The sequence below is a fragment of the Alligator mississippiensis genome, chromosome 14 (genome assembly GCF_030867095.1).
Source record: "Alligator mississippiensis isolate rAllMis1 chromosome 14, rAllMis1, whole genome shotgun sequence".
Classification (NCBI taxonomy): domain Eukaryota; kingdom Metazoa; phylum Chordata; order Crocodylia; family Alligatoridae; genus Alligator; species Alligator mississippiensis.
In genome coordinates, this window is record NC_081837.1 from 31,632,572 (window position 1) to 31,655,939 (window position 23,368).

General features: G+C 40.8%; 1 protein-coding gene across 3 annotated transcripts in view; it reads left to right on the forward strand.

Moving 5' to 3' along the window:
- The window catches only part of CEPT1 (choline/ethanolamine phosphotransferase 1), a 53,913-nt gene that overhangs the window by 16,708 nt on the left and 13,837 nt on the right, over nucleotides 1–23,368 (forward strand). For 2 of the 3 annotated variants that reach the window (XM_006266083.4, XM_019492492.2), the window contains exon 4: nucleotides 217–358. In XM_006266083.4, the coding sequence (XP_006266145.1) occupies nucleotides 217–358 (142 nt within the window). Of the gene's footprint in view, nucleotides 1–216; nucleotides 359–17,347; nucleotides 17,433–23,368 lie in introns of all 3 variants that reach the window. The other variant, XM_059717320.1, reaches the window with a different exon arrangement.

A 23,368-nucleotide genomic window follows, 5' to 3' on the forward strand; every position in this document is an offset into this window, starting at 1 on the left:
ATTTCCTGAGCTGTACTTTTATTTAGTATGTGACCTGTCATATTTGCAAAGCATCTTTTTATTAACAGTATAAAATATATTGTAGCGATTTAAAGTATTCAGATTGTGTATCTTTGGTGGATCTTTTGTTAGATTTCTGTCTCCTGTTTGGTTGTGGTAAGGATTTCTATGCACACGCATGTTTATTTTTACTGTGTGATTGATTTTCTTCTACAGTCTTTGTGGTTTTGGGAACTTGTATTGCTGTGCAGCTGGGGACAAACCCTGACTGGATGTTCTTTTGTTGTTTTGCTGGGACATTCATGTTCTATTGTGCACACTGGCAGACATACGTCTCTGGAACATTGCGCTTTGGAATGTAAGTAACAGCTGAAAGTAAAACTGAGTGATCTGATCAGTTTTCTGTCTAATTTATGGGATTTTTTTTTTAAATATAACATTGCTAAGGTCCTTTATACAAGCATAGGAGGTTTACTAATCCATGAAGTTACACATATTTCACACATTTATAACTTGGATTATTCTATGTTGGAGTCACTGAACACAAATTAAATACTGACATTTTTCGAGCTGCAAGAGAAAAATCTCATTTTTGGTTGACAGTTTCTGATGTGATATTTGAATAAATAAAAATAGCATACATGTCTTTCTCTCAAGATCTGAACCCCTTTTTTCAGACAGATGACAGCCCAATATGGGTTACCATCATCTTGCAAAATCAACTGCTGTGCAAATGCTGTGGCTGATTTTACAAAATGTGTTTGTTTGTTTTCTGTGAATTTGATCTTAAATATTGTTTGCTTTACTATTAATAGAATTCAGTGATATTTTTTAAATGGAACAATAATACAAAATGCCATTTTTTGCCTGCATTCTAAAGCTATGAACCTGAATTAGGATCTCTGAATGCAGACCCCAGTGCTTTTGAGGAGTTTCACTGACTTTGGGGTTGAAAATGTGGTCCCATTGAAGTTGGTGACAAAAGTCTCTGACTTCAGTGGACTCACGATTTCATCATAATAACACTAGGTTAGTGGTTCCCGAGCAAAAGTAACTTCTTAAACCATGTCTCTAAAGTCCTCAAAATGCAGTATTTGTGGAGTCTACACAAGCAGAAAGGGCAATCTGATAAATGTATCTTAAATGAAGTTAAGCTAATAAAATGGAAGTACAGCAGAGAATGTCCTCTCTAGGGAAGAAGAATTATGATTTTTGAATGCATCTAGAAATGTGCAAGTTTGACTCTTGTAATTTTTTCATGTCTTCTGAATTTTATGCTATATACAGTATGCAAAAGTATTTATCTAATGGTCTGTCAACACATATCCAGGTGTTGCTAATTCTTAAAAAAAAAAAAAACAAAAAAAAACTAAAATAAATTTCTGAACCTCTTGGTTGAAATGACCTGTGGTGGGGAGAATCCTAATATTGTTTGGTCTTGTCTCATGAATCTCATGGGTTAGCTTACTGAGTAGATTTCTGAAGTACCAGATGAAGCAGTAATGCACGAAAACAGCGAATATTCAGTGGTCCATAAAATATCAAGGGTTAGATTCTAATCTTGATTAAAATAAAGTAAATCCAGAGTAACCTCACTCAGGGTTTTTTGTAAATTTATTGTAATTGAGATTAGTTTTCCCCAGTTCCTTGTTATCACTATTTATGCCCATAACGTCAATCTTTCTTTTAAGGATCCAGTAAAGTTCTCCTTGCAAGAAGTACAAAACACACTCAGCACCCACTGAAGTTAGTAAGCAAAGAGAACAATCAGCACCCTGCAGGATCACTTTTAAAGAGCTTATTTTATACATATAAGGCTTCAGCAGTAGGCTATTATTACAGATCCAGATGATGATTGGATGTACAATTAGGGAGCCAATAAGAAACTATCACTTGTTTCCATTGTTAATTCTAAGGTGACAGTGCCATTGACACTGAAAGCTGTCTAAAATTGAATACCGTGCTACTACAAGAACTTAATTGTTCACTTTTTTCCATTTAAGTATTTTATACATTCATTTATAATGTAAAAATTGATTTACTGTAAGCCATACAACTACATTTGTGCCCAGTATTGGTACATATATCAGATCAGCATTTGCATAACAAACTCATACATTTAACTGATCCCATTGTCACAAGGTTAATAGCCTGCAACAAATTCATTAATTTTACAGCAGAAGCCTCAGAGTGAATACCAAGAAAAAGGACAATAAGTAATATTGAATATTTTAGTTTTTCTGCTGCTTTCTTTTTGCCGATCTTAGTATTGCAAGACTTCATCTGCCTACCTCTTTGAGGCCTAAGGGAGTCCAGATATGGATACCTATGCATTCCAGATAGTGGTTGGTAACACTAATTAGCAGTGGCAAGTATGTTGTTTTCATAATGTTAAATGTTGGGGTTGGAAAGGACCTATTAGATCATTGAATCCGACCCCCTGCGGTGGGCAGGAATGAGTGCTGGGATCAGATAACCCCAGCCAGGTGTCTGTCCAGTCTTCTTTTAAACACCTCCAAGGAAGGGGACAGCACCACCTCCCTTGGAAGCTTATTCCACATTTTGGCAACCCTCACCGTAAAGAATTTTTTCCTGATGTCCAATCTCAATTTGCGGCCATTATTTCTAGTTACCCCGACAGGTGCCCTGGTAAACACTGTATCCCCTATTTCTTGCTGCCCCTCATGAGTTTGTAGGTGACCATGAGATCACCTCTCAGCCTCCTCTTGCGGAGGCTGAAGAGGTTCAGGTCTCCTAATCGGTCCACATAGGGTTTTTTCTGTAGGCCTTTAACCAGACAAGTGGCCCTCCTCTGAACCTACTCCAGGCCATCCACATCCCTCCCAAAGTGTGGTGCCCAATACTGAACACAGTACTCCAGCTGAGGCCTAAGCAAAGCCGCATAGAGGGGAAGTATCACCTCCCTAGACCTGTTTGTGATGCATCTACTTATGCAAGAAAGGGTGCAGTTAGCTTTACTTATTACCTCATCACACTGGTGACTCATGTTCATTTTGGAGTCGACTATGACTCCGAGATCCCTTTTCGCAGTCGTGCTACTTAGGGTGGTACCTCCCAGGCTATAGGAGTGTTGATGATTCCTCCTCTGCAGGTGCAACACATGACACTTACCCTTGTTAAACCGCATCTTATCCTGTTTGTCCCATTTCCCCAGCCTGTCCAAATCAGCCTGGATTCGCTCCCTGCCGTCTAGTTTGTGTACCTCCCCCCATATTTTGGTGTTGTCAGCAAACTTGGACAGGGTGCTTTCTACTCCCTCGTCCAAGCCACTAATGAAGATATTGAATAGTACCAGTCCCAGGACAGAGCCTTGGGGCACACTGCTGCCTACATTTCTCCAGGTAGAAACTGACCCATCTACCACCACTCTCTGGGTGCATCCCATAAGCCAATTTTCTACCCACCCGACTGTGTAATAATCTACATTGCAATTGTTTAGTTTATGTATAAGAATTGGGTGTGACACTGTGTCAAAGGCCTTTTTAAAATCTAAGTAAATAACATCTACCTCTGTTCCTTCATCCAAGCATTTTGTGACCTGGTCGTAAAATGAAACCAGGTTAGTCAGGCAGGATCTGCCTGCTATAAACCCATGCTGATTGCCCCTTAGCATCGTTTTACCCGCTGGTCCCCCACAAATGTGATCCTTAGCAATTTTCTCAAAGGTCTTGCCAAAGATATAAGTGAGATTAACCGGCTTATAGTTACCCGGTTCCTCCTTCCTCCCCTTCTTGAAAATAGGGACCGCATTGGCCCTTTTCCAGTCCTCTGGGACCTGCCCTGAGCACCACGAGTGCTCAAACAGTTGTGCCAGTGGCTCCGCTATGACTCCAGCTAATTCCCTAAGTACCCTAGGATGAAGATCATGAGGACCTGTTGACTTAAATACATTCAGCCCCTCCAGGTGCCCCTTTACTAGGTCTGCTCAAACAGTTGGTGGGTTGGTATCTATACTGGGCTTACCTAACGTCCCAATGGGATGAGTATTTGTATTCATGTCCAGGAACATGGATGCAAAGAAACCATTTTGAAGCTCTGCTTTGGCTATCCTATCTGTTACCAGTTGCCCTAGTTCATCCTGAAGGGGTCCTGAGTTACCTGCACCTTCTTTTTGCTTCCTGTGTACTTAAAGAATGACTTTTTGTTATCTTTAACTTTTGCTGCCAGCCTAAGCTCCATTTCTGTGTTGGCTCTCCTCACTGTTTCCCTGCAAGCTCGAGCCAAGCAGGTATACTCCTCCTTGGTGGCAGCCCTCTGCTTCCACAGCCTGTAAGCCTCTTTTTTTTTTTTTCCCCCTCCAGGCTCTCATGTATTTCCCTGCTCCACCAAGAAGGTTTCTTTGCTTTTTTTGCCTCCTTTTTATGTGTACTGGGATGGTCCTTTTCTGTGCCTGCAGGATTAGTCCCTTGAGAAATGCCCACCCTTCCTGGACTCCCATCTCTCCAAGGCTTTTACCAGTGAGTCCCTCCCTAACTAATCTCCTGAGTTTATTGAAGTTGGCCTTCCTGAAGTCTAGCACTTCCGCCCTGCTAGTTATCTTCCCCACCTTTCTCCAGATAGTGAACCCTATCAATAGGTGGTCACTATCCCCTAGGTTACCTTGCATCTGCAGATCCCCCACCAAGTCATCCCCTGTGACCAGTACCAAGTCTAGTAAGGCATTTCCTCTAGTGGGAACACATACCTCCTGTGATAGGTGACAATCCTGTGAGGAGGTTAGAAACTTTTGTGAATGGGCAGACCTGGCTGCCTGTTTCTCCCAGCAGATGTCTAGGAAGTTAAAGTGGGATAAAGTTTTGGATGACTTGGGATGTCTAGAATAAAAGCCAACAGAGTGGGCTCTCAGAGCCACTCTTATTAAAGCGCCACCCCTCACCCACAGCGCACATGTAAAAGTGCCCACAGTGCAGTTAGAACAGGTTTAAGAGCTTAAAACACTGCTGGTAATCTCTCATCGAGAGGCTGGCAGTGTTACTACTGATGGTGAAAATAGATCTGTGTCTAAAGACAGCCATACATGTAAAGTGCTTCAGATATGTCCTTTATTTGAAGTGTTTCTACTTTGGAATGTGCTAGTACTTTGCAAACATACTGGTGCCTCCCAGCTAAAACACTTCAAGCTGTGCAGAAGTCAGTGCTCTTCCCCTGCTTCTCAGTTATGGGCTGGGTGAACAGGGATCACAGCATCATGCTTAGCCTGGATTTCCAGGAGGCTTCTAAGGACATGACAGGGATGCTTGCCAGTCAGGTGAGCGTGGCTGTGAGAGTCTGCTGTGTCCCTCCATACGGATGTTCTCCATCATCGTTGCCATAGTCTGTCTTGTCACATCAACTGCCTCAGTGTCCACTGTACTTGGAAAATCAGAGCAGGACTGGTATGGCAGGTCTTCCCTGCTGACCAGGTCAGCGCTGTAATCCTAATTCTACTCCATCCAGGCATGCTATTTCTCTGGAGCCATAGCTCTCCTCTCTTATAATGCTTCCAAATTTGCAAGCATTTCCTCTTTGCTCTTCCATTTCCCTCTTATCCTCAGCCTTGCTACCTGCTGAGCTGCGGTCTTGGTTTTTGACCTTGGAATTTCAATGGCAGCACATGTGGGAGCAGCTGTAACTGCAGTTGTTGACCCTGGAATGACAAAACATTGACCGGGAATCTTGGTTAAAGGTGTGTGATCTGATGATGCATGATGAGCTCCCGAACAAGGTTTGCATTCCATTTTGAGAGCCTCTTCATATTTGCTGCAGGTTCCTGAGATAAGCCTACCATAAGCTCCAGGATGGGGAATCCATGTCCATTTGTCACTCCCAGGGCACTTTTTGTGACCCTGGGATGCAGGCTTAAACAGGAAAGGATGTCTTACGTGGACTGCCATGGAGTTCTCCCCAGTTTTTTTAAACAGACTAAAGAGGATGGGCCCTAGATGGCTCTCTAAACCCTAATGCTGCCAATGTTTTTACCAGTTTTTCAGGAAATCAATCATTTTCAGGAATGTGATCCTTCTGTGTGCATCATTTGCAAGGTGCAAAGAGCTGTACATTGTGTCTGGGAGAAGCCCTTCAACCTAAGCTCCCTGGCTGCTGGTGAAGATGTCATATTTTTTGACCTTGTACTGAAACAGCCAAGAAAGTTAAGCGGGCTTCTCAGAGAGAAAGAGGGTTGCCTTTCAACATCTGAGCAAGGCTACATGGGTACCTGTTGAGGAAGTTCAAGTATTTCATCTTGGGAGACTGTGTGATAAGGTGCTCTGTTGAATCTTTCCTTGAATGAATCCTTCCATCAGTGCCTGCGTGGAATGTGCCTCTGCTTTGCTCCTGGGACAGTTCTCTGCTTGCCAGCATAACCCTTCTAAAGCACTTAGGTGCATGGCCTGCCAAGGTCTCCTAACAGAAACTTGTATGGCCTGTGGCTCTCTGAAAATACTCTCCTGTTATCCTGATTTGGACACCCTAAAAGGTCCCTCTGCCAACACAGAAGCAATGCCCTCCTATATTCCTGTAACTGCCAGTAACGTTCCAAGACGCATCCTCCTCTTGCCTATGTGCCCTCATGCTTGATCTACAGATTACAAACTTTATGTAGGACATTGAAAACTTAACTGTAAGGAACTGAAGAAACACACATTGCAAATTTTAACTCGGCGCTGTATCAAAAAGCATAAATTGTCCCAAACCATTTCCATTCCCCGCCCCCCACTGTCTTTTTTGCCTAAGTCTCCAACAGTGAGGGGAGTTCATGGAGGTTGAGTTTGAGGACTGCAGTTCTGTAACAAGGCTTTTAGGCCTGTTCAGCTATTTCTGAGGTCTGTTATGGCTTGCACTTTTGGAAAAAGTTAAGCAATAGGAAAAGGAACCAATGGGTGTAGAGTGGGATGAAAGCCAGCACTAACTTTTGTAACAGATCTTTCTGCTTCTTATCTAGCTGATTTGCATGAACTTGTCTGCTCTCCCAGATACAAACACTACTTTGGCTAAAGCCCTTTTTTGCCTTTAACCTTCTTTCCCAGATGGATTTGGGCATTTCCTGGGGCTCTTGGAATAAAATGTGAGGAGCAGGAGTAGATGGATGGAGAAAGTGGTGGGCAGCACACTTTCGTAGGCAAGGTAGAGGGAAGACAGCGAATGTGAATGGGTGATGGGGTGGGAAGAAGCCTGGGGACTGCTGTGGTCCTGCAGCTGCTGACTGGAGTAGAGGAAGATGAAGCAATTCTGTTCCCACAGCCAGGTCTATGGAGTGGCAGGTGATAGGAGGGATGGCTGAGATCAGGAGACTGGAAGAGCAAAACCCTAGAACAGTTTTCTTACACATCAAGCAAAGTTTCAGGCGGCCTTAATTGTTCTTCCCTATCCTCATCTGTAACCAATTGGTGGACTATTTTGCAGATGTTGGCATTTTCTGGGGGAGGTCACAGTGGGATAGATGAGTGCGTGTTTGAAAATATATGCACTGCATCTGAGAAACGGTCACTAGGACGGTGGTCCAGAAAATCAAGCCTGTAGCATGCTTTCAGGCCTAGCTTGAGGTGATATGGGATAGGGCCAGTGACCCAAGGGCAGTAAAATTGACAGTAATGCAGATGGGAAGGGGGAGAGCACAGCATTATGGGGTGCTGGTGAGCTAATCAATTCCTTATCACACTCTGGTGGAAAGAACAAGCGTAACTTGAGGTGCATCATACTTTCTTTGGCAGGGAAGGTAGATGTAATATCTTTTATTAGACCACCTAAATAGTTGGAAAAAAAGTTTCTTTTTTACCTGGGGTCATTTTGATATGATTCAGGCCAATTTGTAGCAGTATCATACTGTGACTTAACTGGCCCTTCACTTCTAATAGGACTTTTAAAGTACTTGAAGCGTTACAAACATTGCATCTGCCCATGCCCTATCTAGACTCTTGCCAGTGTTCCTACAGTAGCGGTGGCAGCTCTTCCTGCTGATATTAATACTGAAGCAGCAGGGGATAGTCTAGCGGGCTGAAACTGCTGAAAGAACATGGAGGAGCTGCCACTGAAACCTTAGGAACACTGGGACAAGTAGCTAATCACTAACAGTGCTCGAGAGAGCAGGCTGTCAGTGATAAAGCTTGCTGACAGGCTCCCCTGGGGTTGGAGGGAGGCAAAAATAGCTGCCCCCTGGTCTGGCTCAAGATTGTACCTTTTGAGGTGACTTTTGTAGCTCTCTAACCAGGGGTTAGAACACCTGTACACTGCCATTGCATTCTGGTTTTGTACAAATGAATGTGTGTCGATACCCCTATCTTCTCATCTTCATTCAAGATGAGATTAGGAGAAGTAAACAGAGTGGTAACTAAAAGAAACTTGGAATTTTTTAAGCAGGTAAAGAAAGATAATATAAAGGGATATACTAAGGTTAGGAATATCAGAAGGAAATAATAAGTGAGTCACTCTGGAAAAAATCATCTAGTTTGTGACAAAATCATAATCCTTGGACAATGCTACTGGAAACCAGTAATTTCAGAAGATATTTGACAGCAAATTAAAAGCTACCTCTGCATATTATAGTCAATTTACATACAAAGAAGCATCAAAAGCTTGGAATTGGTTGCTTACTGTGTAATTTTCGTAAGGCCACATCTAGAATAATACGCCCAGTTCCAGAAAGAGGTTTAATTTGGAAGGAATCCAGAGAAGAGCAATACAAACTGTTTCAGATGCTAATGAAGATTCTCATGTGTGTGAAAAGTAAAGGGGTTGATCATCTAAAGACTTAATTATATGTTTAAATTGACATGTGGTGATTAACCCTTTTGATGTCAGCAGGACCATTTACAGTTCATATGATAAAATCTAAAACTCATAATGTTTGCAGTAAAATTGCAAACTTAAAGTTTGTCCAAACTATAAATAAGATATAGTCAAACAGTGCAAATCAAACTTTGTGTCCAGTGTGGCTATTTAGTCTGGGGAGTAGCAAATAAAATTGGCATCGGTGCCTCCTCTGGACATTTTGTTACCCATGAAATGGAGTAGTTAGCTTGTTGGCCAGAGCTTAACAGAAGAGGTGGACATGAATGCAGGTATCTTCCCACTGTCTTGCTCTTGCACCCTCCTTGGTTAGTTCTGACTGCTTTTTTAATTATGCTGGTCCCCTGTGAGCCTTTCCTGCTTCAGCTGGAATATGTCAGGTACCCATGAGCCTTTTATCTTTAAATGAAGTAGCTGTGCAGATTAGTGTTTTTGTTTCTGGGGGTTTTTTTCCTAATTAGATCTTCAGAACTGATGCAGGCCCTTCCCTCCCTTTTTAACCCTGAATTTTAGAAACGTAAACTGTGAAAGAATATTAAAAAATCTCATAGAAATAGCTAGATGTCAGTATTGCATAAGGATCCAAATCAAAAAAGCAGGAGGTTTCTAGGAGCTTACAGTCAAAACGAATTATTGCAAAATCAGCAGTTCACAAGGCAGCAAGAACTTCAGTGGATAAAGTGGAAGGTAAAGAGTATTACAGGAGTAAAAGGAGAAATTGCAAAGAAATTTGCTATTACCTGCTTTGTCTCATGAATCAGAAATGAGAAAAATTGCAAATTTCAGAAAAAATTTAAACATACTAGAATAAATTAATTTGTGTCCCTTAACAATGAAACGGGAGAAATATATAAATAGTAGTAACTGAAGAAGTTGGTGGAGAAGCACCTACGCTGAGAATCTGTTTCTAGGACACTCAAGTAGATGCTTCCAAATAACAGACAATACGGTTATAAAAGACTAGATGCTCTAGATTAGGACTGTCCAACTTGTAAGCAGTCAGAGTCTGCACCAGTGGGGGTCGTGGGACCATGGGCCACATGCCTCATTGTTTTCCCTCCTCCTCTTCTCCTGCCGCGGCACCCTCCACACAGATGTAATGACCCCATGTGGATACTTTCTCCACACACACTGTTGCGCTGTGTGTCACAGCCCCAACCTTATCCTGAGTGCTCCTGCCATGCCACGCTGTGCTGCCTCCTGGGGCAGGTGTAGAATACAGAAGCCAGAGGAGACTCCAGCTGCTGCTAAAGCTAGAGCAGTCAGCCGGGCAGGAGCGTGGGGGCCACAACTTTACCCCCCAGGTTACCAAATAGACAGCCCCGCTCTGGATATAACCACAACTCAAGTTCTGAATAACACACACTATTAAACATTAAAAGAAAGGAAGCAAAATAGTAAATATTTAGACTAGGACTGAAAGTAGCAACAACTTTTAGTTGACTAATTCTCTAAAAACAAACCAAAGGAACTTGAGCTGGTTGGTGTAGTGGCCATTATATGAATTTTTTGGAAAACTACCTAATTTAGTATGGTGGTGAAAAACCAGGAAAAGCTACCCTTGTTATCTGAATAAACCACAATTTGGGCAGGGAAAGCTGTATACCTGGGATGTCAAAGATCCAGCCCATGGAGCCATGCCCCCTGGACCATGGGGCCAGAAATTTGGTGGCATAGCAACTGGTGACACTGATACTATCTGCAGGTCCTGGAGCCATGGCAGCCATCACTCATCTTGCTGTCAAATTTCTGATCTGTGGCAGCCCCATAGGCCAGATTCATATCATGGAGCCATGCCATCTGGCCTGCTGATCAGAAATTTGGTTGTAAGATGAGTGGTGATTACCACAGCTCTGAGAACTGTGGCAGTGAATACTGCTGCTACTTGTACCATCACCAACTTTCCAGCCCGTGGCAGGCCTATGGGCTGGGTCTGGATCAAGGAGCTATATCATCTAGCCCATGGAGTTGCCCAGGGTTTGGAAATTCGGTGGCAAAATGTGTGGCAACTGGTGGGGCTCTGGAAACTGAAACAATTAATACTGCCGTGAGATTTCCAGCCCAGGAGATGCAATTTTACTATTGGTATATAACCGTCCAGTTGAAAAAGAAATATGAGTAAAGTTCCCAGAAATAGTGTCAGTACATTGTGGGGGAAATGTCAGTAGTCCCTATATTTATGATGTGTGGCACTTTTCATTGTAAAAAAATAAGTAAATCCTTGGATCACATCTTTGACTTCATACCTCCATAGTTTGCAGAAGGGAATATGAAATTTGGTGAAGGGTGTAGTCTGGGGATCAGGGAGTGCCTTTTGCAATTTCAAGGAATATATGTTCAGGTGCAGCTGAGTTAGTTATCAAAGATTGATGTTTCTAATGCATCTTCCTCAGAACTTGCTTAGAGATTGGATCCTGAGACCTGTCAAACTTCTATCAGTGCTGTGCATATACCACCCCCGAGTCTTACTGCAAAATGCCACACACACACACATACCCTACCCCTTTTCAGAGGACAAGAGCAAAAAAGATTGATTTTGCTGACTGTGGAACTCTTACATTGAATGCTCCCATCTAAAGATCTTTGGCAAGGTGCATTTATCTTGGGAACCTAAGACGGTATCCAGAGATGTGCTTTATCTTTTTGTAGGCAGTTTCTAGGTGCAAAAAGCCAAAGAAATTTTTTAAAAGGGATCCAGAAAATGTCTGCTTGGCAGCCACACATGCCAAAGTGGCTCTGTGTAACTCTTCTCATTGACTGCATAGCTTGAGGAAAAGTGTTACGTGCCTCAAATCACTTTGCTGGGCCAGGCACCTAATATTCATTTATTGGAGTTATTAATAGAACTTTCTGTTTTTTGCCCTACATGATCATAAGGTCAGTTTTTTATACGGCCAACTGGTGTTAATCATTCTTCATCTTTATTAGCAAATAAAGCCTCATTCTCCTGGGCTCTTCTATGACAGCCCAGTCTCAGCTACTAAACTTCATTGTGTCTGAGAACCTTTTAAAAATCTAAGTTTTTAGCTATATTGCCTATAAAATAGAATTAGCATGTGATATGAAAAAATTAGGAGTACATGGAAGCTGGAAGCTAGATCAGAAATCCTTCACTTGAAGGAGAATTCAAATTACAGATTGTGTGTGTGAGGAAGTAGTTAAGTTTATGGTCAGTTTCTCTGCCATAACTAAAATCTGGTTAATGGAAATTTTAACCCATCCATAGAGTCACCTGAAATAAGTTGCTGGAGATGTTCCACAGGCTGGGGTAGCTTTTCCCTTATGTTCCTGATATTATGTGAGGCCGTCTTCAGCTGGTACAATGCCAAAGCATTTGGAATATACCAAACTGATTAAAAGTTCCAGTATAGGCAATGCGTAAGTGCTGCCAGTGAGGGAGCACAACTCCATGCCACCACTGCCGCCCCCTGCTGCTGCCTGGCATTGGGTCTGGCCAGGCTGCAGACCCTGCCATTGGCATAGAATTTGCGCTGCTTCTGCCACCTCCACTGCTGCCAGGCCCTGGCTCTGGCCAGGCTGCAGCCCCATGTCCTGCACCCCACTGTCAGTGCAGAAATCTGGGAGGGCACGTGGCCCCCCATGTCCCCCTGTTGTGTTGCCAATGAGTTTCAGGAAATCCAGGAAAGTGCCTGACTCTGCCACCCAGGCTCTGAGGAAAATAGGGTAAACTTAGAGTGACGTTATTATTAAGGAAACCTCAGACACTGACCTAGACCCTCCCAGCAGATCCCCACACAGCCAGGAAGAGTGGTGCCCAGCCCAGCTCAGCCCCTAGCTCCAGACGTTGCTCAGGAACAGGTGTTATGGACAGGGTGGTACCAGTCAGGGCCTTTTGTTTCCATCTTCTGCTGGCTGGGATGCCAGGGTAGCTTACAAAATCTAGGACTGTCTGGGCCAAACCAGGACATATGGTCACCCTAGGTAAACTCAACAGTTCTCAGATGTATTTACAGCTCTCTAAACCAAATTTTTCCTTTGATAGAACTTGAGTATCTTAATTCATTTCTACCTAGTCTTAGGGACCTACACAGTTTCATGGATTTCACAGAAACCATAGAATTCAGGATTGTCCAGGAAATCAACAATAACAAAAACTTTATAAAAATAAAATGCTGGCTCCCTAGCGGAAGCCAGTGATCCTTGCTGCTGGGAGGGGAAGGTGCCAACTGGCAGGGCGGCACAAAGGGCAGCAGGCAGGATGGCAGCTTGTCCCTCCTGCCCCTGCCAGGGCCTCTCTGCCAATCAGGGCCACCATGAAATGCCCACAAAATAGGCTCTGCGCACCTTGGGCAGACCACAGCAAACCTTTTGTCTTGTAATTTAAGTAGGCCCCTACCTATTTGATGTGGCTGCTCTCTGGCCATAGTAATTCGGTGTCATCACAAATTAAAAGGAGAAGCTAACCTGGAATGTTTGATAGCATCCCAAAGAAAATTATCAAATGCAAGTAAAATGCAATTTCTGCACAGATTTTGAGCAGTGGTCAAATAACATTTAGTCAGTTAATATAGTAGAGTTTTGTCCAACCCATCAGTCTTAAAAATCTTATCATAACTGATACCAAAAATTCTCATAATGCTGAGATTGCCTTTTGAGCAACTCTCCAAAGCATTGTTATGTATAAAATTGTTCAGTCTTGAAGTTGTATATCACAATAAATTTTAGGGGTTTTTAATCGTTTCTCATTGCTCTTTGTTACAGCTATTTAAAAATCAAAGTTTAGGTCTAATCAGTTAAAATGAGGGTTGCCAATAGCAATGTAATAGTATTAATGTTATGTTGCTTTTTTAGACTTTCTTTCTCCACTAAACCTCTCTGGTTCCATAAAACATATTTTATAAAGTGACTTTAGTTTCCACATTTATTGTTATCAGTTTGGTATTTTCACAGGTTATGAAGTAAGTGCTGTATCAGTCTGTAAAAAATCTGTGAAAACAAAAGTAGATTAAAGGAGCTTTATTTTGGAACATTGCTCAGAAGGATGATTAAGTATTTATTTAAAGTTCTGATCTTAAAAATTGGAATCAAATATGCCACTGAACAACATAATTATTTTAAACTAAAATATGAATTCTGTAAAACTCAGCCATTTTAAAAGATTAAAGATACAAAACATTCCTACTTATCAAAGACTTGACTGATTTCTTCCAAAATCTTTCTGGTTTAAAAATCCTTAATTGCAACTTTTTTGTCACACTTATTTTACCTTAAATGTGCCAAACAGCTTTTTCCACTCAGTTCCCACAAAGTAACTCTGGCTATATTTAACACTTCATTCTTTAATATACAATTTTGCATTTCAATTTTATGCTAGAAAAGGAAGTATACTGTATGCCATGATACTTCAGTAGCCTTTTTCTCTTTAATTTGCTGTTAGATTTTTGTGCTTTTTGCTTTTTTTACCATAACAGTCTCCAATGCCACATACTCAAGCCTGCAGGTCATTGACCAACCTGAGTAATTCTAGTTCATCTCTGCACTTCCTGTAGAAGGCAGAAAGAAAGGGATTCTCCATCATGATACTGAAGAGTTATTCTGCAGAAGCTATTGCAACCCAATGGCTGAAGCAGTACCCCCCACTCTCCCTGACTTCCTTTCCTGATTTTAGGATGCTCTGGTCTCAGGCCTCTATTGTCTGTTTTGTATTGCCACTTGGGAACCCAGGCAAAGAACAGTATTGTACATGTAGCAGAGAGTGCACAACTGCCTTTCTCTCTCTTGGCTTTGTTGTATGAGGGTCTCTGGACCTGTGGAGGAGGATGCAAAATTTGACTCTTAAAATAAATTGCACTGAAGTAGTTGCATAAGAAATGGATCACGCTAGGTCAGTGAGTTACCATAGTGGAAGCCAAGGTCAAAATCAGGCATCAGTCCAAGTCTAGGATGTCAAGCTGATGATCATGATGCAGTTGCGAGTGGGATGAACAGCAAGGCCAGGAGATCCGAAACAGGAACAAGTAGAATGGTCTAAAACAGCATGACTTCTGGGACAGGGCCCTACAGGAAATTGAAGGGTTTTATAGCCTTCTCATCAAGAACTTGTGACTCCCATCAATTTCCAAACTGTGCAGTCGGTCCAATAAATTATATCATCTAACATCTTTCTTTTTTATCATAGCTATGGGCAAAAAGACTAAAATTTGAAATTGGTATGGTTGATCATCTTGAGGATTCCTTTGCTTAGCTTGAAATAAATAAGAACCAATTTTAAATAAGGGACTATATGTGCACTGTAAAAAGCTTCAAGCATATCTCATGCATATGTGCATTGTTAGTCAGTTGTGCATTGTGGTTTGGGAGTCCTTTAAGCTCCAGGAGAGTGTAAGAGCATGTGCATGCCCCGGCACTTTAAATTGTCAAATAAAACTATATACATGCTTAACCTAGTGACCCCATTCAGTCTTTCTGGTAAAGTTACTAAAAGGCCCAAATAAAAATATAATTCAATTTTAAAACAGCATGGAGTCACAGTGTCAGAAGATATAAAATTTGGATTTCCAAGAGTAACAGAGTGAGTCACATGGCACAAATATTTATCATATTTACTTGTATACAACAGTCAATTTCCCCCCAAATTTAGCCTTCCAAAATTGGGGTATGTCTCTTAAGCAAGGAAGTTTCTGCCCTGAATAGATGCTGTAAAATGTCTGCTGCTTCTTTTCCTTCTCTTTTCTCTACCAGCACATGGAGGGAGAGGGAGGAGTCCAGTAGGGGTAGATGCCAAGAGGGGTGTAGTAGCGCAGTTGCACCCCTCCTTGATTCTTGTTCCACTCAAAGTTTAAAACCAGCTACCCAACAACTTAGCGGTATTTCAGTTCAGGCAGTGCTGAGGGCATCAGTTGACTTCATGGCTCATTATAATCTATCTGATTGCTCTTCACTCCACAGGTATTAACAGCCCTCTCCTTTTCTTGATGTTCCACTGATGAAGCTATCCCTTCTTTGGCAATTTTGCTGCCTGTTAGCTACTCTTGATCTCTCTTCTCCTGTTTCACAGCCTGGCAGATGTATTCTAGCTCTTTTCAAAATCCTAGATCTGCCCATGGAGTCCAGTCTTCAGCATCAGCAACAGTTTTAGCTTTTGGCTGAGCTTCCAGGATTGCTGACCATTCTGCTATGAAAAGGTTAAAATTATAGCTTTTGCCTGAGCAGGAAAGGAAGGGTGAGCAGGCTGAAGATAAGGCTGTGTTCCTGCTCTATGTGGCTATAACCCTGGAAAAATCTTGTTTTCTTCATTCTGCCTTCCCCGAAATAAGGTGTGTTTCTTATGGGGGCGTGAGGGGACTATGTGAGAAAATACACTCATTTCTTGTTTTTTTGTAAATGAGACAATAGCTTTATTGTTGTCAGTTATACATGTACTGTAAAATACTGGTTTTCAAACTGAGACCTAACACACCACATTTAAAACTGAAAAGTACGTGGTATATAATCAAACTGATCAGCTTAATCATTGTAGTTATAATGAATTCTTATTTTGGAGATATATTTTAACCAACCTGCATACCATTTGATTGTAGCCTGCATAGCATCACTTGTAAACATGCCCTAATTTAAGAACTACAGATAACATAGAGAGGATCTGCCATATGACTGAATTGGTGTTGGAACCTTAACTTTTTCATGTGTTGATTTTCATGTAATTTAATTGTTTAAACAGCTATCTAAAATATCTTAGTTTTATTACAGCTCTCAATGTACCACTCTGTGGGAATGCATTCAACTGATTTTACTATGTGTCTGCTTCACTATGCCAGTGTTATTCTTTCTGATGTAGTAAAATATAAGAATATTTAATAAAATATAAGAATATTTAATAAACATCAAAACTCTTGGTGTTCATATACAATATATGTAGTTCAGGTATCAGAGGACTAATGTCCATTTTGCATTTGGCATATGTCAAGGCATCTCTTTCAGAAAAACTTGAATGAACATGGTAGCAGAACTCCTTCTTCCCCCTACAGGTCTAAGGATTTATTCCTATTCTTTGGCCAGTTGCGAGGAAGTTTGCAATACTAATACCTATGTTTATTCTGTAGAAAGTGTAATGATACTATTGCATACAAATTAATCCATTTTCACTATTATCCAGGGATATGAACATGGGTCTGGATGTTCAGAGGTCTCATGTTCCTAACCAGTTACATGGCTTTGAGCAAGCAATTTTAGTTTTCTGTTCCAGTTCCCGGTCTGTGAAACAGGGATTATAATATTTGCCCACCTGACACACATGGGTCATGAAGACTAGTGGTTTAATGTCTCTATGCTACTTTGAATAAGTATTGTTACTGTTGTTAAGTCTTTGAGATAATCAAGCCATTATCTTTTGTGGGCGCAATACATTTTGGTCCCTCTTTCTGCTCAAAGTCTATATTGGACTATTTCAAAGAAACACCTACACCTATATTGATTTTAAAGTCCATATTTGATGCTCTCCAGCTGGTTGAAAATCTGTATCTGTAAAACTGTTATAATATGTATAACAGTTGGATGAAACTCTCATAAAGTATGTTGAAATGTTTCTTTCCCTCGTGCATAGATTTGATGCTACAGAGACCCAGCTCTGTTTCATAGTGTTCCAGTTTCTCACAGGAACTCTGGGTCCTTGGTTCTGGAACTATACGGTAAAACTAGACTGAATGCTACCCACTGAACAATGGCATGGATTCTTTAAAGACAGCACCTTTGTCATGCACAAAGTAACTTGAGATGAGAAGTGTCTTTCTAATGCTAATTGCTTTAATTAAAAAAAACAATGGCTAAAGCATAAAAGAGCAGTAAAAATCCTGTCTGGTTAAAAATGAGTCTTTTCAAAGCAATTTATGGTTTAATTAAAACCACACATTACATTATTTTTAAACAAGGACTTTTACATTGGTTATTTTAAAGTTTGCTGTGTGGGCTACGTTTTTATGTGTACAAGATAACCAAAGTTTCAGAAGTGGTTTTTTGCATGTAGGTCTGGACAGATTTGGTTGGAACTACCTTTAAAAAGCTTTTCTTGGTTCAGTACCTTTCCACCGAAAATAGACTTGTTTGAAAGGCTTATAGGATCAAATGTTTAGATAATAACAAAGTTAGGAAAAACTTTATGGTCATAGAATACAAACACTTGCATCAAGCTTGGAGGCTGGAATAAAAGACCTTTGAGGTCCTTTCCAAATCTGTGATTCTGTGAAACCTGTGCAGCTTTATTCTTGAAGTCTAGAGCCTCAATTACCATAACTTTGTTCTTAGTCATACACTTTCACTGTCTGGATGTGCCCACTGCTTACCATTAAAATGTTTTTCTGAATATCTAAGCTATACTTTCTTTTCCGCTTCTGCACTTCTCTCAGATGTGCATACAGGTGTTTTTGTGCATTAAATATAATTTTAATACTATTAAACTGAATTTCCTCAGTTTCTCAGAATGTTGCCTAAGTTGAGTCCTTATGATATCTACCATGTTTCTCTGTCTTGGGCTGAAGACCAAAAGTATGCGTGCGTGCATGCGTGCGTGTGTGTGTGTGTTTAAAGGACCTTGCAATCTAATGTAAGGCACATATTAGGGATGTCACAAACCCAGCAGTAGCTCAACTATTTGAATAAAGGTATTGAGAAGGAAGCATGCTGGCAGGAACAAGTGACTCGGGTACCAAGGTTGAGATGTGACAAGTAGAGGTGCCCAGCTGCTGAGTCAAATCATGGAGAGGGAATCTCTGTTGAAGGAGAGCAGTAATTTTCAACCAAAGCTAAGGAGAAAGAGAAGTTGGAGAGGGTACATCATTACTAGGCAAGAATATGTGTGTGGGTTAGTGGAAACTGGATCAATGGAAGAAGCACCTTGTACTCTGGGAAATGTGAAAAATCCCTTAAGAATTTTTGCTCCTGACAAAAGGTGGTAATAGTTTCTGCTGCTTTATTACAGCAGTCATCTGCTTGCTTTATGGCAGCAGGAGAGTGCAGGCAGCTTAGAGCTGCTTGCGCTCTACAGCCACCCCAGACAGGCACTCTGAGGGCTTAAGAGGCCTGATCCTGCGCACCTTAGGAATTCCTGCACAAAATTGGGCCCCTCGAGCCCAGACAGTACCTGCCTGGGTTTCCCCACTTAGAAACCAATGCAAGAACCATAGAGTACATCTGCAAGTGGAGAACCCCAGCTTTTTCCACTTAGAGAGACACCCAGGAGAATCTCTGGTTGTACCTCTGCAAGCAGAGAACAACCCCCTCCCATGGAAATTGTCCTGCAGGATCAATAGACTGGACAATGGGAGATGTTTCATCCAGTGAAGCAGATCAGCTGTGCCAAGATACCTCCAGAACACTTCCTCTGGCAACATCTGTTTATACCTGAATGAAAACTTAGGGTATTTTTATTTTGTCCTACAGGATGCTGTATACATGGAAACGGTTGTGCTTTTGTGTTTCTCACTGAGCAGCACAGCACAAGATCTCTATAAGAAGAGAATCCCTTCCCTCTCTTAACAGTGCCTATCACTACTAACTAGTTGTTCAGCTCCAAATAGTTTAGCAGTGTTAGAAGTCTATACTGTAGCTGGGTCACTTGTTGCACCTGGCATTTCAAACTTCCTTTGAGCATGGTTAAATAATATGATTTAAAAAATACCTTCTTGTTGACAGTATTTGAAGGTTGACAGTATTTAAACCGATGTAGTCTCAGGAAATGCTAACACAGGGAGCAATGAGTTGAAAGGAAGGAAATGTTTAATCAAGATTTGCACTGTGATATGGCATTATAGTCATGCTGGAGAGGCCACTTTTACAAAAGTGACTAAAATGTATATTGATATGCTGAAAAATTCTCTTGTCTATTCTTGGCTTAAAAGTTATTTTAGGGAAGAGACGGGGGAAAAACGAACAAAAATTATCTATTTGAATGATAAGGAAGACTAACAATTTTTATAACCATCTAAGAAAATAATCACTCTTTATTGTTCAGATAACTAAAACTGATAGGAATTTTAATCTTCAGATTTGTTCTAGACAGTCTCCTCAGTTAAGATGTCTTTGCTATGCCTGAAGAAATTTAGTTTTATAGCACACGCCCTAAGCATATTTTCCCCCTAGTAATAAAATTCTAATAGCTTAGGTTTGTGGCCTTTCCCCATCCTTTTCCCATTAATTTTAAGTCATTTTCAGCTTATTGCAATACAACTGATTAATGTTAACTAGCTCAGATGTCTGTTAAGTCTCTCTTACTGCAAAATATACCTCTCCAGTAGACTACCTATCAATATTAACACTGCAGTTGTAAGCATCATTTCACCAGACTTCATCTCTACTTAATCCTCTGTCCATCCTTACAAAGTCAAGGCTGGGTAACCAGCTTCCTTTTATCATCCTGACTTGTGTCCCTTTTAGATCTACATTCTTCTCGCATGATTTGAAAGAGTCCATTTCAGATTTCTCATGTGTGGTCTGATGAGAGGAGAAGAGTTTTAACCAAATTGTACTGAATTGCACAAGCTGCTTTTTAGATGTAAGGCTTGGAAAATTTAAAAATACAAATTCTCCAGATGGATTTTATTCCTTTTGGTCATGCTCTGTCTCAAGCAGTTTGACTTAAAACCTTCACATTTAGTTTATTCAAACAGTTATGTGGCTGAGATCTTAATAACTTTTTTGAATGAAATGGGGACATATGTTGTAGAAGCAACTTGATGCCAAATTAGGGTAATCTATTGGGCTCCAGCGAACTTTCTGAAAGAACCAATGGTCTGGTAGATTGTATGCTGTTTTGCCCCCTTGGAACAGAAGTGTTTGGACAGCACAAGTGATTGTGGAAGGATTTTGGAAACTTCCAGGAAGGTCCACTATATTTTGATGTTGTGCTGGAATCACTGGTAATGGGGCAAAGTCTTCTCTTTGTTCCAGAGTGTACGCCATCTCCTCTTACCACCTCAACAGAGACTTTCCCCTTCTATGCAAAATCTGACTAAATGGACTAGAATTGTGTGGCACTTGCAATTCCTGCAGTGACTTTTATGGAGATTTATAAACACTGAAAGGATTTGAAGGACATTGTAAATATCATGTAAGTTTATCTGGATCTGTTAAACTCTGTGTAAACTATGGCTGAACTTAGAAACAACCCTGGTAAATAGGTATAGGTGAAGGAGCTCTGTAGCACGATGGCCCCAGCACTTTTATTTCAACACGCTGTTCCATCCTACAGATTCTAGGACATGCAGAGTCTCCATAAGCCATTTGCAGAGCCAGCTGTGCTAGAAGAGGAGCAAGAAAACTGCTTAGATTACCTTGGTATCAGCTGGGTTGAAATATTTAATGAAGTCTGTTTATATAGTTTTGAGGTAACACTAGCCAGCAATCAACCAAAATAGGCTACTGCCTAATTTAATGAATGAACAAAAATGCTATTTTTGGCCTGGTAATTTTTTTTTTTAATTAAAAAATTAAACTTCCTAGAGAGAGAAACTTGTTAGCATTAAATATGTAAGCAAGTATCAATACTTTTAAGTTTAACTGAAAATATTTTTAAAAATACTGAAGTTTTGGATTACAGAAGTGCAGTTAACTTTCCAACACCTCAGCTCTACACTCCTCTTATAGTACTCAATGTCACCATGTTTACTTGAACTCTTTAAAGTATTGTGTACTGTGGAAGTTTGGTCCTGAACTTTTCTTGCTAGGCACATGTTACCCCACATATTTCAACAGATTAGAATCCTGTAACTGGTGTAAAATAATATTGCACTGATTTTTGCAGTAATGTTTAGGCAGTGATTCATGCGCCTCTTGGGAAATGTCAGCCCTTAGTTTTCCCCTCTTTTTGCCTGTAGAAAAATAATAGAGCAGTTTTTCTTTTGCAAAGAACTTAGAAAGGCCACATCTATGGATTTCTGTTTGAAATCTTTGGGTTTATCTGGTGAATCACATTTCCAAACCTCACAGTGCTAACGTTGCATGGCACCCTGCATCACACTTAAAAGGATCTCACCTCTGGGTGCCCTGGCACCCTGGCTGAGAACTACTGCACTCATATGTTGGATGTCTTTTTAGGACTGACTTCTGTAGAAAATAAAGCATTTAAATGGTAGCAGGTTTGAGGAACAGAGGCTCACTGGCATAGGATGCATGAATAAGATGAGAGAGGTCTTTTGTCACTGGAGCATAAATTAGCAGCTGTTCTGTGCTTGTGCTTGTACACCTGGCACATGAGTGTTAGGTACTTTGGTAAATAAAATAGTATTAAGTGTAATGGGCAGCATGGCCAGAGCTGAAGGATAGGTATTGTGCTGCTGTATAGGCGTTAACCTTATCTTGTGTATTTAGGTAGGCGGTGAGTAGTATGTGATCAGTGATAATTCTTTCGAGGAATCTGTCTTGTGTATTGGTATTTTGAGGAAACTGTCTTGCATAGTGATATGGAGATATAATGGATAATGTACCTTTATCCATCTCTAATTCTGTAACTCTATGATGGGTTTTAGGTTACAAGTTCTTTAAGGACTATATTTTTGTGTTTCCATTGTGCTTCACCTGATGGAGCCCTGATTCATGTTGCAGAAGCCTTAGGACACCACTGCCATAGAGAGAGAAAACCAGCAGGTGCTTTTGCCTGTATGTTCTTGGTGGGCCTGAAATGTGGTTCTAATTCTTTTATTCTGGGTTGTTGATTTGAATGCTTAGAAGAGGAGAAGCCTCGATATTTTGCTTGAATATATGATCTTCAGTGAAGCTAAGCTGACTTGTACCAGATGAGGAGCTGGCTCGGTACATTTACATGAATACATTGTTTTGGGGAAAATGCTCAAAAGAATTGCTTTTGTTTTAATTTCATATTTATCAGGGTTTCCCGTTTCATCTTCCTCATCTCATGTACTTAAACAATTTCTGCTGAACCGAGATGACTCTGTTCCTCAGGAATCACTGGGGAAAAGCCTTTCAGTCTAGGAGCAGTGGGCCCCAAATGATTGAGATACTGAAAATAACCCTGTCCAGGAGCTCTGCACTGATCTCTCCAAACTTCAACTTTAGTCACTCTGTTGTTGACTTCGGTTTTCTCTTTGTTTATAAATGTAAAGAAATAAAATAAGAAAATTAGTATAAATAAAGTGAAAGAAAAAATGGAATCAGACCCCGAAATGTCTGTTGGATAGGCAGGTCCCAATCCTTGCTGCTGTCCTGTAGTACTCTTTCACAGCACCAGCTTAGAAAGCCAGGACATCTGTAGAGGCACACCAGAGCAGGTCAGTCAGTGTCTGGTTGCTTTTATAGAGGACAGAAGAGACCTGCTTGGTGTTGTCGTGGTCCGCCCTGATGATTCTCACTTCTAAATCCCACATTTTTTCTCCTCTTAATTCATCTTGGTATTTTTTTAAAGCAAACATTTTTTCCCTGTATATTGTAATGCAGTCAATGAGGTATCTGTAAAGTTAACTGTCCTTTTTATGGCCATTATTTGGTGCATACAGAATTGTTATTTTGTAGTAACATTTCAAAAAGCATAACTATGCCTTACTAAAAAATTCCATGAATAACATATTAGCCCATGTCTTGTAGTGTTGTTCCTAACCAGACAGCTCTTTAGGGATTT